Source organism: Siniperca chuatsi, linkage group LG3, assembly GCF_020085105.1.
Source record: "Siniperca chuatsi isolate FFG_IHB_CAS linkage group LG3, ASM2008510v1, whole genome shotgun sequence".
In the NCBI taxonomy this organism is placed as follows: domain Eukaryota; kingdom Metazoa; phylum Chordata; class Actinopteri; order Centrarchiformes; family Sinipercidae; genus Siniperca; species Siniperca chuatsi.
In genome coordinates, this window is record NC_058044.1 from 15300079 (window position 1) to 15317611 (window position 17533).

Here is a 17533-nt window from a genome sequence, read left to right on the forward strand (position 1 = left end):
TTCCCAGGTGGGTTGCAAGAGAGGACATAAGGTGTGATGTGGATGAGAACTTGTGGCCAAATGCAGAAGGCAGGATTGACTAGCACTGTTGAGTTTTTCCTATACAAGTGTGTTATGTTTAGGTTTGTACTGCCTTACTGGAATTACTTTTGTTTCATTTTGTGCACTTGGAATTACTCAACAACAAAAAAAGCCTGTTGAAGCATATTGCGACATTTGTGATTTGATCAAGAAGCCCTGTCCCGCCTGCAACTCGTGCAAAAGCCAGGCTGCTTACCAAAACCAACTGTAGATCATCACACATCTTCTCGCATTCCTTCACTAGCTCCCCGCAAAGTATAGAATACATTTCAAGATACTGCTTATCGCATACAAGGCCCTACATGGTCTTTCCCCTTCATACATTTCTGAACTCTTGCATCCTTATTCCACCTACAGGCCACTCAAATCACCCGACCAAGGTCTCTTACTTATACCCCGCTCCCTCTGCAAGTCCACAGGTGATTGTGCCTAAATTATAACCCCTGTAAAGGGGCTGTATATATATATATATATGTGTGTGTATGTTTCTTATTTTTCTGTATTTTTATCCGGTGAAGCTAGAGATATAGGTGCTATATAAATAAAATATTACTTACTTACTTACATTATGTATATTTACATATATCATTTAAGAGTTGGACTTATAAATAAAAGAGAATACAACTTCACAACTTCAACTATTCATCACCAGAGTGGAAAATTGTCTTTGGCTCACCAAAACAAAAAAGCAGCACGAGAACATGTAACTTACAAAACAAGTAACATGTAGAAAATATGTGACAACAAGATATGATTGAGACAAAAACAAACAAACAAAGAAACACATAAGTCTAGAGTACACTACAGTACATAAGTAGTAAAAAATATACATTTTTGTGTGTGCAAAATTTGCTAACACAAACAGGAGATGCACAGTATTTGATCAGGGCAGCGGAGACAAATATGAAGATTTCTGTGAAACACGTGATCGAAAGTGGCAATAAAATAGGTTAGACACAGCTAGGGAAGATAAAATAAATTACATAAAATTTTAACTTAGAAGGTGTTACATTATCTTATTACACAACCAGTTATTAAGGGGTTTGCTGAGTACGTTTTCTGGCAGCTTTCAAAAATTCCCAACTTATTAATACATATATCAACAATGAGTTATATTATCTATTTTGTTTTATTGTATTGTTTTACATCACAATTGCAGCCTGAGGGCGTTTGAACGAGAGCGCTGTAATGTGGCACGGTCAGTTAACTTCACTTCCGCAGTTATAAAACTTTCGAACGCAGGTTTTGTAACCGAGACGTTCTGACCAATCACGGCTCTTGCTTGCTGTTCACGTGACGGTGTTTTTTATGTAACAAACGGGTGTCTATGAGAAAGTCGGTTCACTATTACTGTTAAGTACCCCGACATCTATAGTAATGTATGGACACGATAACAGAAGAAACTCTAAATCTACATAACATTTTCTTTCCTTTTTTGACGCTACAATGTCGCTCCAACCGCAAGTGGAGGACGCGAAGGAGGAGAGAAGCGCCTTCTTCATCAGCGCTGACTCGGACAACATCTCGGAGGATCACCATCAACTTATACTACAGAAAGCCAACGCTCTAGCATCCGAAAACTGCCTCAAAGAAGCGATTGACTGGTTTTCAGTGGCTATGCAGTATGGCCCTGTGCGACCTGAACAGTTAAGCACTTTCGTGGACTGTATCCTCCGCAACTTCAAGATGAAAGCGGCTGGGCCAGACGAACTTTCGGGCCGGAGTCGGGACGCAGGGGACAGCTCGGTGGACGATGTGTTTGACTGTCCCAACTGTCATAGTTTTTTAGGTGAACCTGTGACCATAGCCTGTGGACATTCGTATTGTAAGAGGTGTTTACAACGACGGCTGCTCTCCAAATGTAAACTGTGCAGTGAACCCGTAATGGGTGAGGAGAAAGCGAATGTAATCCTGTGCGGACTTTTAGATAAATGGTTCCCCGGCGAGCTGAAAACGTCGAAAACACTATGTGAAGTGGACGAGTTGTGTAGAAGAAAACGCTACCAAGAAGCTGTGTCGCTAGCAACCGATGTTATTCAGTGTGGTAAGTGTTGTTAACATAACCTTGCATCCATGTTTCAAGAAGAGGGATGTGTTTTCTGGTTCTGTACCTGCTGCGCACGTTCAGCGGGGATAATAGGAATATGATGTGTTATTGAGACGTCCCTCAATTAACCGTGTGTTAAAATGATAAATTTCAACATGATACTTTAATAACCTTTGTTTGTTGTCAATGGATCCAGTGCGTTCTAATGACCAACATTTTGAAAACCGTTTCTATTACTCCCATGTGTTGTGCTGGTGTCAGTCTCCTCCCATTGGCTGTCGTGTAACCTGCTACGCCCTGCTTACGACGTTTCACCAAGATGGGCATGCGCGCTCGGTGCCCGTTGCATAAGGCAGGTCATGACACATATTGGGCCAGGTTTTGTAACTTATCGGGGGGGGGTGTATTTTGTAACTGTTATGACTGTTACGAGCTACGTTTCATAAATTTGTTTTTAAACGGAATGAATGCGCCGTGTGTGGGTCAATTTAGGAGGTTAGGGACGGCTCGTGGTCCAGATAAACACTCAGCCAGGCAGTGAGTTAACTTTTGTAACACATCTAGATCTAGCTTTTCTAACAGATCCTTACGTTATGCAATGAGAGAAGCTGGGCTACTTCGGTGGCAGATGATTTATAGTTAACAAGCCAGTGATGATGGAGCTTTGTGGCTCCAGGTGCTGTTGCAAATCCCAGTAATGGCTGTAAAAGCATGTATAGGTGAAGTGAATGAGATATGCCACTTTCACCAGTAACAACAATGGTACAATGTGCCCTTGAGCAAAGCACTAGCTGTTCTTGTGGAGATTAGTCAGAAACTGCTTTGCATGTTCACTGAGCAGTTCCTGGATAAAAAGGGGGTAAAGTGTTGTGGTTATCATGGCCTGCCATCCAGTGGGATCTTATAGAACTAGAAACTAAATAAACAAACTGAAATGGGATGATGCATTGTGGGTATGGCACTGCCTTGCCTTTATTATTTCAGAACCTCTGAGTCCCAAATTACCTCTAACTAGAGCCCGACCGATATGGGATTTTTTAGATCGATACCGATTTTAGAGGGGAAACATTCACAGATTACCGATATGGTGGTCGATATAGTGAAGTTTTTGAGCTGGAATGAAAATAGACCTTTTCTATGTGGATTGTGCATCGATTTTGCACCGATATGCTTATGCAAAGGTACTCAGAAGGCTGCTTTCTTAAACAGATAACTTTATTAAAGAATATTTAAGTTAAATATAAACCAATTCTAAAAATGAACAATGAGAAAATAAATAATAAATAAAAATAAAATAAATAGTTAAATAAACATCAGTAGCCAGTATCAGTCATTTTCTGAAGTAGCAAAAATGCCATGGAAATACTCAAGTAAAGTACAAGTGCCTCTAAATTGTAGCCTACTAAAGTACAGATCTAAATGTACATTAGTTACATTCCACCACAGCTTTGTTTAGATTCTGAACCATTATTTCAACGGATTGAACTCCAATCAGAAACACTTTTTTCTTGCTTATCAAAACAAGTCATCTGTAGCAATATTTCGCTGTTAATGTAACAGTCACAAACTCATGGTTCGCTGCTGCCGAGTCAAGAGATAAACAGCGCCTCTGCAATAAACGTTCAACATATCTGGTGAAAAATCAGGCTCCTGACGTTATTTATTTACTTTCCAGCGTTGCATCATTTGTAACTCAAACCACCAACGCACCGTCGTCTGCTGAGCTGCAGAATGATGAAGAGATGCTCTGATGCTAACCTTTCAATCTGCTGCTGACTGACAAACTATAGCTGGCTAGCTACCTCGCTAACACAGCAAACAGTTGTGATGAGCATGAGTGGCGTGACGGTTGTCATGGACAGGGTTATATTAGAGTTATATTGGAAGAGGAAAATGATGGGTTCATTGTTTATTAACTTTCCAGCAAAGTATTTCACAGGCCTTTCTTTCAGATTAATATACTAAAAAGATAACCATTTTATATCGGCTCATATCGGATAACCTATACGCCGATACCGATAGATCTGTGATAGGCCAATATTGGCCAATAATATTGACTGACCAATAAATTGGTCAGGCTCTACCTCTAACCATGCAGGAAAGAACCATGGTGACTTCTTTTTATTCAGTTTTTTCAATTCAATTTCATGCTATTTTAGTTAGCGGGTTAAGTTTTAAATGCCGTTTTCATGTATTGTTGGCATAATATGGTGACTGTGTAGCGGTTTAGATTGACATCTGATCTCCCACACCCTGACAAATGGTCTGGTGGTGTGACAATATGGCTGGGAAATTGTTCTGGACCTTTACCTGGTTTATGGGAGCTTATGGAAACATCTATAATATTTGAGTCAAATGATATAACACACGCTACCTTGGTGTATCCCTGTTGACCTCATGTGTACTCAAACATTGCCTGTTGGATATTTAGTGAAAGACTTCATCTAAACTATTGCATTATAAGAAGTTGCGTGATCCTGACACCAATGGAATACCTAACCACAATTTGAAAAATGAAAATTAAACTGGAATTGCTTGTCTCCACAAGCAATGAATCCATGATTTCTTTCTTTTGCTACTTACAATATTTGCGTAAGGACAGATTGACTGCTAAAAGGCTGTAAAAACATAACATCCCTTTGCAAAAGGGGAATGCGCAAACTGCTGTGTTCTTGCATCGGGTAACTCAGGTGGACTCACAAAACCAGTGAACCAGAGCCCACCGGTAACCAAATGGTTACAGCGAATGCTACGTAACCGCACCGTCCATGGTTTGGTTCCACCCGGGGACCTTTGTTGCATGTCATACACATCTCTCTCCCCTTGTTTCCTGTCTGCCTCTTCACTATAGACTATCCAATAAAGGTAACAATGTCAAAAATAATCTGACAAATAAGAAGCAGTAATCAATGTTAAGGCTAAATGAGCATACACCTGGTGTGGCACCTTCTGATAAGACTGTCCCTTGACATTGGGTCGAGGATTTAGACTGATGTCACTGTGATGCAGTCATCATACAACCTGCTTTTGACAGCGTTGGCCCTGAGAAGCTGGACAGAAGCTTCCAGATATTCAGGGGTGCTTGTCGATTTTATTATGTCTAGACAAACTACCTGGTGTGGTTCTGTTCACATTAGCATCTGCCATACATCAGAAAAATGAATTAAATCCTGTGTCTCAATGAAAGGTAATCCAATACTTGGATTGATAGCGTGCCATGTGCTGAAAAATCACAACTCAGTCAGTAAGGAAAATTTAACTTACTGAACTTTTGATGGAATGCAGGTAAACTTAATCCATTAATACAATTTATTTGTCGGTAATGTCTGCAGGACAGACTGCTTCAAAAGGTTGAGACTTGCTCACAACAAATTGACATAGTTGGGTAATTAGATGAATGCCAAATGCCTGATTTGATCGCAATCCACATACACAGGAATACAATGGCCATGTTCATGTTTATACTTAATTATTATCCCAAAAATTTTGCCATTCCTGAAAGTGTCTTGTATTGTTTGCTATTGTTTTTGAGTACATGCCAATATTTGTAGCTCTTGTGTCCCCTTTAATGCAACCTGCTACTGGGAATAGAAATTTTAAAAATCCATTGATATCTTGCTACTCTTTCAGGCTTATGCAACTTATTTTTCTTTTGCATTGTTTGCAGAGAATTCAGTGACACAGTCAATATATAATTTGTGATTGTCATGTTTATGTAATGTATGACTTGCAAGAAAACTTTCTGTTGAAGTGTGATTAGTATCATGTTACTTGTGCTATCATTGTTTCATGATATTAAGATAACCCACAATTGAATGATAAAGATCCCCTCCCATCCATCCCCGCCCCGCCCAATTTCCTCATGTCTCCTACAGATCCAGGGGCAACAGCGGTGGCACGACTGTCTCGAGCGGAGGCGTACATGGCTCTCAAACAGTACCGTCTGGCTTTGGAGGACACAGAATTTTGTCCTGGGTCCAGCTGTTCTGCTGAAGTAGGTCACTCACTGATACTGCAGTAATTTGTTATCCCATGCTACAGAAATGTAATTTTGTATTGAAAATCTCTTCTATTCAGGCATGTAGTCACTATTAGTATGACTTTATGATGAAAGGATAATCACTATCAGATATGATTACTCCAAATTTAATACAAGGTATTACCATTGCCAGGTTCTGTAGGCATGCTCACACACCTGCCTTTCCTCACTAGAGTCTGGCATGTGTTCCAATCTGGTATATTGGTCAGCTGGCTATTACTAAGGCTTATTTTAAGACTGCTGCCCCAAAAGCCAGAGGCAGGGAGCACCTCATTTGTCGTGTCATTGGATTATAGTTACAAGTTAATTGTGGGCCAGTTAACAGACACCGGATATACATAATCATGTTTCTTCATTCATGTGCTTTGCTATAGAATAATTTTAAAAGTTAATTTTGGATGCATGTTTTGGTAGCTCAATTTGCTGATTCATAGTTAAAGAATCATTTCTTTGTGGTGATCCTGTTTGTTTGTTTACAAGGCTTAGTTTTAACGACCTGCTATTTTTAATGTTGTATAAAAGGCCTTCTTTGCAACTGAGAATGCAGTGATTAAGGTCAAAGCCTTTAATGACTATTACGTCAGTAACAAGAGACCAAATGTCTGGGTTTAAGCCTAGGATATTCTTTGTTTGTGTATATCAAGTATATCATTCAAAAGCATGTGCATAATTTCATACTGATTTATTAAATTGCATAAAAAGATTGCATTTAGAAAAATCTGCAATACGTGTTCTGTCTGGTTTTGTTTTAAAATAGTCCAGCATAATTTCGAATCCAGTGTTTAAGATGCATGCATGCATACATACATAAATGCTCGTACAGAAATGTGATTTCTCTCTTTCTGTCCTTCCTTTCTGCCCTTTAAGGCTGTGTTTAGGAAAGCTATGGTGCTGCATGAGATGGGCCAAGTGGACGAGTCTCTCCAAGTCTTCCTCCACTGCCTGGCAGTGGATGAAGACTTCCCCTGTGCTAAAAGACAAGTGGAAAAGGTGAGAGAATTTAAGAGAAAGGAGTTATGATTTGTCTGCTGGCAGTGTGGGAAGTGAAAAAGACAAAATATTAGACTCATCCCTAAGTCTCACGTTACTCACATCCTGTTGTCATCCTCAAGTCTGGCAGTCAGTTGAGTTTAGGTCACACAGTGTTTATGTAAGTAGGCTGGAGGAGCTAGCCTCAATACACTGTAAGCCAAAGATTTAAGTAAAACTCGTTCCATTGCTTCAAGGAATCTTGGCACACAAGTGTCCCAACCTTTTGACACTTTGATTGGATAGCCGTGAACGTAAAGCTTTCCCACTGTGATCCTTATTGGGGACCTGTCTCTTTTCATGGCATCCTGATGACAGTGCCTCTTGTATTGCTGTATTTCTAATAGGATTTACATCATGCATTGTCCTCTTTGTACAGAAAATGTGTCTGGAATGTGCTGACAGAGATTACTTACAATGGTCATATTATAATTTTGTCATCATGATTGTCCATACTGTAATTTTATTATGTTTGCATGTTTTTATTATCTATTGCATGTCTGTCCGTCCTGGGAGAGGGATCCGTCCTCTGTTGCTCTTTCTGAGGTTTCTTCCATTTTTCCTAGTTAAAAGGGTTTTTATTGGGAGGGGGTTTTCCTTATCGAGTGTGTAAGGACAGAGGGTCTGTATGCTGTAAAGATTATAAGGCCCTCTGAGGCAAATTTGTGATATCAGGCTTTATTAATCTGTAATGAAAACATATGTTATATACAGCACTACAACCATATATTGTGGTTACATTTGAGAAATGCTAAGTAAATGGAACAAACTGTTTCTGTCATGCCCCCGTTCCAAAGCTGTAAAAAGTGAATCATTAACATTATTGGGGGAGCAACAAATAAAAAAGAAGCCAAGTTCAATTCGATTGAAATAAAAGAAATGATTCAGGTCAGCATGATAGCATCAGCAAACTCTTGTTTGTTTTTTTAAATTTCCCTTCATAAATCATGTTCATTCATCTTAGTTCCACTCCATATTTTTCCCGTTCTCATCTACCCCCCCGCCCCTGTACAGTGGCTGTATGCACCCCAGGGGGGCCTGCCCTCAGTTTGAGAACCACTGATCTCAACAAGGAAAGTTGTTAGTAGGTCAGGTCTTGTGACTCTGTCTGTAATGACATTAGTACCACTTCCTAGACAGAACACAGTGTTGTAGTGACACACACAGTTGACTCATGTATGCAGTATTATATTTTCAGAATAACCAGACAGTTTGTTGCCATTTTGCGATGAAACTATGTTACATTCAGTTGCTAATGCTGCTCAAGTTTTGTGTAATCATCTCTGAATCATCATTGTATAAGGAAGCATACATAATCACATTAGTCATCTCCAGTTTTCACTTGGTATAAAGCGTGTGAAATTGTTTGGACCTGTTGTTGCGGGTTTTATTGACATCGTGTCTGAATTCCTTATCTTTCTGATCCTGAAAGAGACACAGCTCAGGCTAGACATCAATCTGCAACAGTGTGGGAGCCAGACCGCGTGCATCAATAGAATGTCAAATCAAGTTGATGTAACCTGTAATCACACTTACAGCGTCCTTCCCAATACCCATATAATGAAAACGGCTAATTAATGAAATTGAAAATGACAGCCTCCATCCTTGTTGTCCTTACCAGCGCAATATACAGAAGTCTCACTATGCTTGGCTTTTAATGCTTTTACCAAAGTGAGACGTTTCTGGATTGTATTTAACAAATATGTTATACAATCATCCTATTATTCTGTCTTGTATTAATTTACAAAAAAGAAAAAAGAAATCGGCTCTCAGAAGTGAGTCAGCTCCCATCGTTGACTTAAAGGAGCTGGCTCATAGAGCTGACTCGTTCGCAACACACACATCACTACTGAGCATATGGTTACACATTAATTGTAAAAATTACTAAAAACTAAAAACTACAAAAATGACACTTAAATCTTTACATCTGTCTAGGGCATAAAGATAAAGTAAATTTATCTCTCTTAAGGCCTTTACACACCAGGAGCGCGACGAATAAACAGCCCAAAAATGCGTACTCGCCTGCAAATATTTTTCATCAAAACTATTCATAGCGGCAGCGATCTGAATTTGCGACAGTTGCAACACTTGTTCAATAAAAGATTCTCGCCAGCTCATACTAAAACTTACTTGGGGTTGGAGCTGTTCGAGTGTCTCTGCCCACACAGACACTCAGGACAGGATGGTCAGCAGCACCACCTCCATCACACACTTCTGCCCGAGCTGAAGCATAGACATCCAGGTGGAATGTCTGCCACTGTCTTTAGGCGTTGTGACGTGACGTCTGTTCTGCACAGCTTCATTGGTTGAAGCCTTTATTCACTGTGCGAAAATTCAGAAAAATCAACCTCGTTTTAAAAAAAAATTACGCTACTTTTCCGCCGTGTAATATTAGCATTCTGTGTGAAAGTACTCTTGACAAAAATAGTTCGAAAAAATATATTGACGATACATTGACATGCGAATTAACCGCACACAAAAAAAATGCCCCCGGTGTGTAAAGGCCTTTTACACAGGATTTCTGGGAAACAATGCAAAAATAGATGAAAAGGAAAGAGATGTGTGAAGAGTGAGTTTGTCTGGTGATGCACTACAGCACTAGCTATACATATGTTTAAAATGATCTTTAGTTCAGAGACCACACTTCCGACCCTCAAGTTTGAACTAAACTGGGGAAAAAAGCTAGTGGGTCATATACAGTACTGTACACTGAGTTCAAACTGAGGTCATGTTGATATCTATTCTGAACATAGCACAAGACAACTCTCTGAACAAAGTTTGCTTTCTCTTTTCACCTCACATCAACATGTACATTATCACGACCAAGTTTGTTCTTGTACTTGGTTATGAAATTCGATTTACAGTATTAAGTCAATAACCCCTTTGTGCAGAGAGGACAAAAAGTTTATATTTCCCTCACCACACAGTCTATGTTTTGAGCCTCAGGAAAAACTTTAAAATGTGTTGTTTAAACCCAATTTTAGAGCACAAAACCTAGCAAATTCAAAATAATGAAAATTTAGATTTTCTTCATCCCAAACACTTTTCAAACAGAATTTTGCCTCTCAAATGTGAAGACATATAAAACCCTATGTACAGGCTGATATCACTTCAACTAATAGTAATGCTAACAACAGTAGCCATGGCTGCTAAATTCTACAAGATGCACTTTCAGAAGAAACAACTCATCTACATGAATCACTGAGAGCAATATATAGATTGACGCCAACATCGAGTGGTTAGTTATTATTTTATATGACACCCTTAGCAAGACTCTTCGTGACTATTTAAGTAAAATATGACAAACATGGACACCAGCATCCACGTTTGCGTCAATTGACCACCCTCATATTCATCTTATCCCTGCGGAGATCGGGTTCTTAGTCATAATTGTGTTATTATCGGATGACAAACTGAGTGTTTTTTACAGATCCTGTGTGACCTGCTCTCCCCAGCCGATGAGAACGTCAAGGTCGGCCTGCGGGAAACAACACAGAACACGTCACCTCACTTGCGCGGTAAAACCCTCGTGGCCAATGCCCAAGCTCAGCCACAGAGCCCAGTCCAAAGACAACACCAGCACCAGGTCCGCGCCGCGTCGGTACACCACCATCTGGACAACCAGGAGGTACTAGCACACTGAATAAAGATATCACATAGTTTATCAATGAATTAATTCAATGCCTCTGTTGCCCCATGTTTATAAGGAACCATTATCTTCTTACCCTACTGTCTTCTGTTAATAATCAGAAACGCTTGGAAAGCCTGGAGCGGCCTGGTCTGAGCCGAGCTCATTCACTACGGATGCATGGCTCTAGTTACGGTGAGGAGGGGCTGAAGAGAGTTTGCTCTGCTCCTCAGCTGGGGGACCAGGACAAGGGGAGCCTCCTGAAGAGGAAGTTGTCAGTGTCAGACACAGAACCCTGTGTTGTGGACAGTGGAAGTAGCAAGCATAAAAAACAAGGTCAGTGGCCAGTCCCACCTTTGTATTGCTTTCTGTTCTTCCTAATTTTGATTTCCAAATCAAATCTCTTCTGCTTCTTTTGTCACACCAATATCATGTACAAGAACTCAAAGCATATAATAGTAGTAATAGTGCATAAAATTAAGCTCAATCTGACACTTTAATACAGACTTTTTGCACTTTTTGCTCTCTGGTTGACTTTAGGTGTGACGAAAGGCTCCAAACAGGCTGCCAAAGCTAAAACCTGCAGAAGTGTTCCTGTGGACCTGCTGGACCCCAATGACTTGGAGTGCTCTCTCTGCATGAGGTAAGGTCACACTCTAGTGGGCCTTACACACTGACCTCACATTATACACTTGTAAATGACTGAACATTCATAATAATAATAATATTATCTGTTATCAATACAGGTTGTTCTATGAGCCTGTGACTACACCATGTGGCCACACCTTCTGTAAAAACTGTCTGGAACGCTGCTTGGACCATACACCCCAGTGTCCCCTCTGTAAAGAGAGCCTGAAAGAGGTGAGAGACCAGGCTTGGCATGTACTGAATCTGGATATTAATCTTCTTGACTGGCTAGCATCGTGCTAATCTAAATATTTGTTGCTTCCTGTTTTAATCATTAACTCATATCATACTCTCTCCAGTATCTAGCATGTAGGAAGTATATGGTGACAACTGTCTTGGACATGCTGATCAAACAGTACTTGAGTCAGGAGTATGCAGAGAGGACTAAAACTCACCTAGAGGAGACCAGAGAGCTTTCAAAGTAAGCATTTCTCTCTCTGGCCTGGTTGATTCTAATGTTCATCATCAGATGTTTCTGTGTGCACAAGGTTCAAAGAGGCTCAAAGGGTCTAAAATGTGTCTCTGCTTCTCTCCCTCTGTGCAGTCTGACAAAGAATGTGCCTATCTTTGTGTGTACCATGGCTTACCCCACCGTGCCTTGCCCCCTACATGTCTTCGAGCCACGTTACCGCCTCATGATTCGCCGCTGCATGGACACGGGCACGCGGCAGTTTGGGATGTGTATTAGTGATCCCCAGAAAGGGTAAGCATGCAAGCACAAACACATGCAAGCACATGGATTTGTATGAATTGCAATATTATAGGACCTCAAAACTAGGCATATCTGCATATCTAGAAAAGAGGTTCCCTTTAGGACATCAGTCATTAGTTATAAAATCCACTCTGATATAAACTGTTAGATATGTCAAGCAGGCAATCAACTGCTTACAATCTTTCGTGGATTTTCTGTTCATGACAGATCCCATTGTACACATCAATTCATGGGTTATAAAAGATGTCAGAGGGGAGAACAAACTGGCAAAACTCAATTGCTTAAACAAACCATTTTGTCCATCCCTGCAGGTTTGTAGATTATGGCTGCATGCTGACCATCAGGAGTGTCCATTTCCTCCCTGACGGACGATCAGTAGTGGACACCATCGGAGGAAAGCGCTTCCGGGTCTTGTCCCGTGGAATGAAGGATGGTTACAGTACTGCTGACATTGAGCACTTGGAGGATACCAGGGTAAGAACCACAATGACTATCATTTGAATGATATTATCTACAGTATTGTACTTTTATAATCATACTCCACCCAAAATCTTTTTTAAACGTGAAACCACCTTTCAAGTCTACATGGGTCGATTTTGGGTGGGGCATCACATTAAGTAGATTTGTTTTTGACATTGAGTTAGTCATTAGGTATCATTAGTTGCCAATTCCTTTCAAAGGAATTTAATGTTACATTTAAACAATCCAAATGTGACTGATAGTTTAATTAATTATTTTCTATTAGGTGGAGGACAGTGATGAGCTAGAGAGACTACAAGAGCTGCATGATGCTGTGTATGAACAGGCCCGCGTCTGGTTCCAGAACCTCAAGATCCGCTTCCACAACCAGATCCTGCAGCACTTTGGACCAATGCCAGAACGAGAAGCTGACATCCAGGTAAACATCCAGCATAGTGTCCCACTACTTCCATCTGTAGCAGGGCTCCAGGGTGTGATCAAAAAAAGTGTGACTAAACATTTTCATTGGTCGCACTGGTGTGCCTGAAATTTAGCAGATCTGCATGTGCCTTGCATGTCTGTGTGTGTGTGCATGTGTAACACTGCGGCCTGTACTCTTCCCATATTCCTTGCGCGCGAACGAGAAATTGTGAGCAACATCACAACCTTAAAACAGTATTTTTTTGTCAAGAAAAATGCTGTGGTGCCCGTTCCACCTTGGTTCCCGTTTGTGATTAAACACAAAACAAGGTGGAGAATTAAGTAGAATTAATGGGGGGATAAGAAATAACCTACTATTTTTTCTATTTATTATTGCAGTTTTGCATAATAAATATTCTTAAAATACCTCTGTACTATGTGAAATATGTCCTAGTAATAGTTAAAAGCACAGTAATAGCTGCCATGCAGTTGCCGTACCAGTGCTTTACCCCTTCAGAAGCATTTATATTGAAATTTTAAGAAAAGCAAATATACCATGATGTATATACTGTTACCATTTGTGCTTCAAATTATACCGTGATATAAATTTTAGGCCATAACGGCCAGCCCTAGGTGCACCTAAATGAAAAGGTTAGGCGCATCAGTGCCACTAATGTAAAATGTTAGTCTGGAGCCCTGTGCAGAGATTTGCCTATTCCTGCCTGGATTCTGTAAGGACTATATTGTAGACAGATTCCTTAAGTATAATCTGAAATCACACACCAAATATTAGACATTGCTGTATAGTGATAGACAGTTAAACAATAGAAATACAGTATATTTTATTTTGTTTTGTTAGCAAGGACTTTGTCCTAATATCTGCAGTGGTTCTCTTGTCTTATTAGCACTTTGCTGATATATTAGAGGGTTGAAATGAATGGCCGGCACTGGTCTTATTAGTAATACTGTATATGATGTGCAATGTGGAAGAAACACAATGCAGAGCTTGAGGCGATTTAGAATTAGTAAACTGGAAAATGATACCTTAAACTTCTCTTGAGTTGTTGGCTCCCCAGAATAGGAACTAATATGAAAAACTATTTGTGCTGTTAGTTATTTAAAAGTAGTAATTTTTTTATATAGTTTGTCAAGCAGATCAATTTGTGAAAATACTCAGCAGTGAGCAGCATATCACAGCTAAGCAGATGGTGGTGAATAGTCTGTTAAGAACAAGAAGTCATTTGTTTAACCTCCAGTACACGTGGTCCTCACAACCTTTTAAATATGCCGATAAGCAAAGGAACACCAGACAATTATTATTATTATTATTATTATTATCAGAACCGGTATCAGCTGAGCTCTACAAAAGCAGTAATTTTGTTCAAAAATACTGCAGGGTTTGTATAACTTTGAGTACTTAATCTGACACTGCAAATTACTGGAACACAGTTGTGTGTGCTCGGCTCTGGCTCGCAGCCTGTAGCGCTGAAAGGGATTACAGCTCCGCTCTTAGGACAACCGCGGGGTGGAGTCCATTGACAGTATAGGCTAAAGAGCTTTATGGGTGTTTCATACCTAATCCCACCTGCCCTGTTGCGTCAGAAGAGTGTCATGAAGAGAATCCCCAACTCTACCACGTGCACATGCGCTAAAACAGCAAAGCATTGACCGTGACTTTTGGTGGCATTATGTAATTTCTGAACATGTTTGTTCTAGGGAACAATACAGTAATTATTTGGTTAATGGCCAGTGTAAAATGTAGCACAGATATAGTAAACATTGTTCACTTCAAATCCTTATATAAACACACACAGAAACAGATTTTTTTCAGCTATGTAATTGTGACGCAGACATGCATTCCTCTGGCAGATTACTGTTGTTTATGTTTTAACTCATTCCAGGGTTGTAGAGTATATACGTAATACTAATACCTTTAAAACGCTATCACTACAAAATGAGTACTAATCCCGTAACTGGAAGTGCTTGAGTATAACACACATACTGGAAGGCTTTAACTCTGAAGCAGCTACAGGCCTGTGATAACTGCAAAAAAGGTTACTTAAATCTATTTTTATAGTTTTTGTCAGCAGAAAGTCGAAAACTGTTAATCAAAACCAGAATATTTCAAATATATATATTTTTAATTTCTATAATTAAAACTACAAAATTCTCTTCTACTCAAAAGATAAGAATTCAGTTGAGACGGATGTGCACTACTATTTTCACACACTTGTGAAAATAATTTTGTCACAGAAACAATATTACGGGTCTTGAGAAAGATTTTTGGTTGTGAATGCAACGGTCTTATATACTATATACCTCCTCTCTTCTAGGCAACTCCTAATGGTCCAGCTTGCTGCTGGTGGCTCCTGGCTGTTCTGCCTATCGACCCACGGTACCAGCTCTCTGTCCTCTCCATGACCAGCCTCAAAGAACGCCTGGTGAAGATCCAGCACATCCTCACATATCTGCAGAGCATCCCCAACAACTAGAGCTTCCTCTTCTAGTCTCCACAAACATCCTTTGGACTTTGAAATAACATTCAAGCAACCCTGAATCAACATCTCGCCAACTTTTGTTTCTGTTGCCATCCGATCCTTCAACTTTTATTTTCACAGCTACAAGACCCCTCATTTTGAAACAACCTTAAACTTTGGATCACTGAAACCAGAGATGTGGCCAAACCATCTCAGGGATACTTCCAGTGACACACATTATTTGTTTGTGTCTTTCAAAAATTATTTAAAAAATAAGACAAATACTATTCTCATCTGCTCCTGTTCTTAATGCAGTTCATTTTCATAAGAACTTCCCTGAATGATCTTGTTGAAATGAGAAGAGCAGTTACTATTCCACTTTTTGTTGATGCTGTTGAAGAGAACGACAGAGTAGTATATCTAAAAATCACATTTGAGTGTACCTTTTTTAAGGGTAGTATTTATGGAGCTGAGGTGAAGCGAGTATTATAGTTTGTGTTGTATCATCTCTGGAAGGAAGTTTTGTCTTCTGGCTTTAAGGTTTATGTTAATATTGAGGAGGGGTGTGGTGATTCTGTGGAACAAAATCCTAAATGCTGAAAGTCCAAAAAGTGATAGCAAGATGTGGTTTAGAGGAACCACTGAGAAGAGTATTTGTGCAAAACCAAGTGCAACTAAAGGCTGGTGTACCAAACACTGATGAAAGTATTAATCGATCTCTTCCAAGCATCGTTTTCTTCTTACTCACTTCTCCCACATGCTTACCATGCACGTCGCTGCCTCTAAGTCATGGCAAAGGACCTTCCTGTTGAAAGAATGAGACGATTCTTCCCATCATTTCCCACTTATCCAAGTTGTCAGAGATCGGCCATTTTATCACTCTTAACATCAGGTCTGAGGAACACTCATGGCCCTGAAATCTCATCATGATTCTATGCTTTTTAAACACTTTTCTTCCTCTAACCTTGGGTGGTATGCACTATCTTCCAAAATTTTTGTTTGTCACGGACTCCTGCTGGAGTGTTGTAAGATTCAGTGGTTCTGTTCTTGTTTACTTGTCTCTCCTCTAAACCAAAAGATTCAGCTACCCATTGTATTAACTTAAACTGAATTAATTTATAAGTAAAAATATATTTGTACATTCTGACCGTGTGTTTGTATGAGAAATTCAAAAGGGGTATTGCAATATTATGACAAATCAAAACAAGACAAAAACAGCATGTATACAGTTAATGGGTTGGCATTATTCTTCATTCAAAGCTCCTCTGTCTGCTTGGAGGAGAGAGGACAGTACATGCAGTGCTTAAGTCGGGACTGCATTTGCCTTATACCATTTTGCGTTGTGATTTGAAAAACATGATGCGTTGGCTTGGTTACCATTCCTTTTTGCCATAGTATGAAGTATGTTTTAATTGTTTTTTCCCCCTCAGTTAGTTTTAGGCACCATTTGTTCACAATGTGTATAAAAAAACCTTTAAAAAAAACAATTCAAGTCAAGGCTGTTATATGTAAATCATCTGTAAAAAGGCTTTTTGGACAGATCTTGCTTTTTGCTCAGATGTTTTAAGTTATCGATTTTAATAATAAATGCATGTCTTTTTTCACCTTCAGCCTTAGTGTCCACTATTTGACCAATTTAATAGAATACGTTGAGCATATGTCATAGCAAGGACCTCACTTTAAAGCCCCCCGAGTATTTCTCAATAACATTGAATATTCATGACTAAATAAGCTATGTCAAAGTTTCAAAAACATCTTTAGGTATTATTTATCAAGAACTCAGGACTGTGTGAGTGTGATTTTATCAGATTTGATTGATAGTAACCAAACAAACCACTAACAGAATTAAAATGATGCTAAATTCTGATTGGTGCACGGTAGTATGTGACATCACATTTTTCCAACAGAGCCCCACCCGCTTGATATCAGTCAGAAGAGCACAGAGAAAAAAACA

The 17533-nt window shown here is 39.6% G+C and overlaps 1 protein-coding gene across 1 annotated transcript; it reads left to right on the top strand.

Annotated features, from left to right (window-relative positions):
• The first annotated feature begins 1356 nt into the window (after window positions 1–1356).
• lonrf1l (LON peptidase N-terminal domain and ring finger 1, like) lies at window positions 1357–17189 on the top strand. The gene is made up of 12 exons (XM_044191018.1): window positions 1357–2125; window positions 6004–6122; window positions 7035–7157; window positions 10627–10824; window positions 10947–11160; window positions 11365–11467; window positions 11571–11685; window positions 11811–11932; window positions 12056–12214; window positions 12535–12697; window positions 12969–13121; window positions 15436–17189. The coding sequence occupies exons 1-12, from the start codon at window positions 1528–1530 to the stop codon at window positions 15592–15594; spliced, it is 2226 nt and encodes a 741-aa protein (XP_044046953.1). The 5' UTR covers window positions 1357–1527; the 3' UTR covers window positions 15595–17189.
• The last annotated feature ends 344 nt before the right edge of the window (window positions 17190–17533 follow it).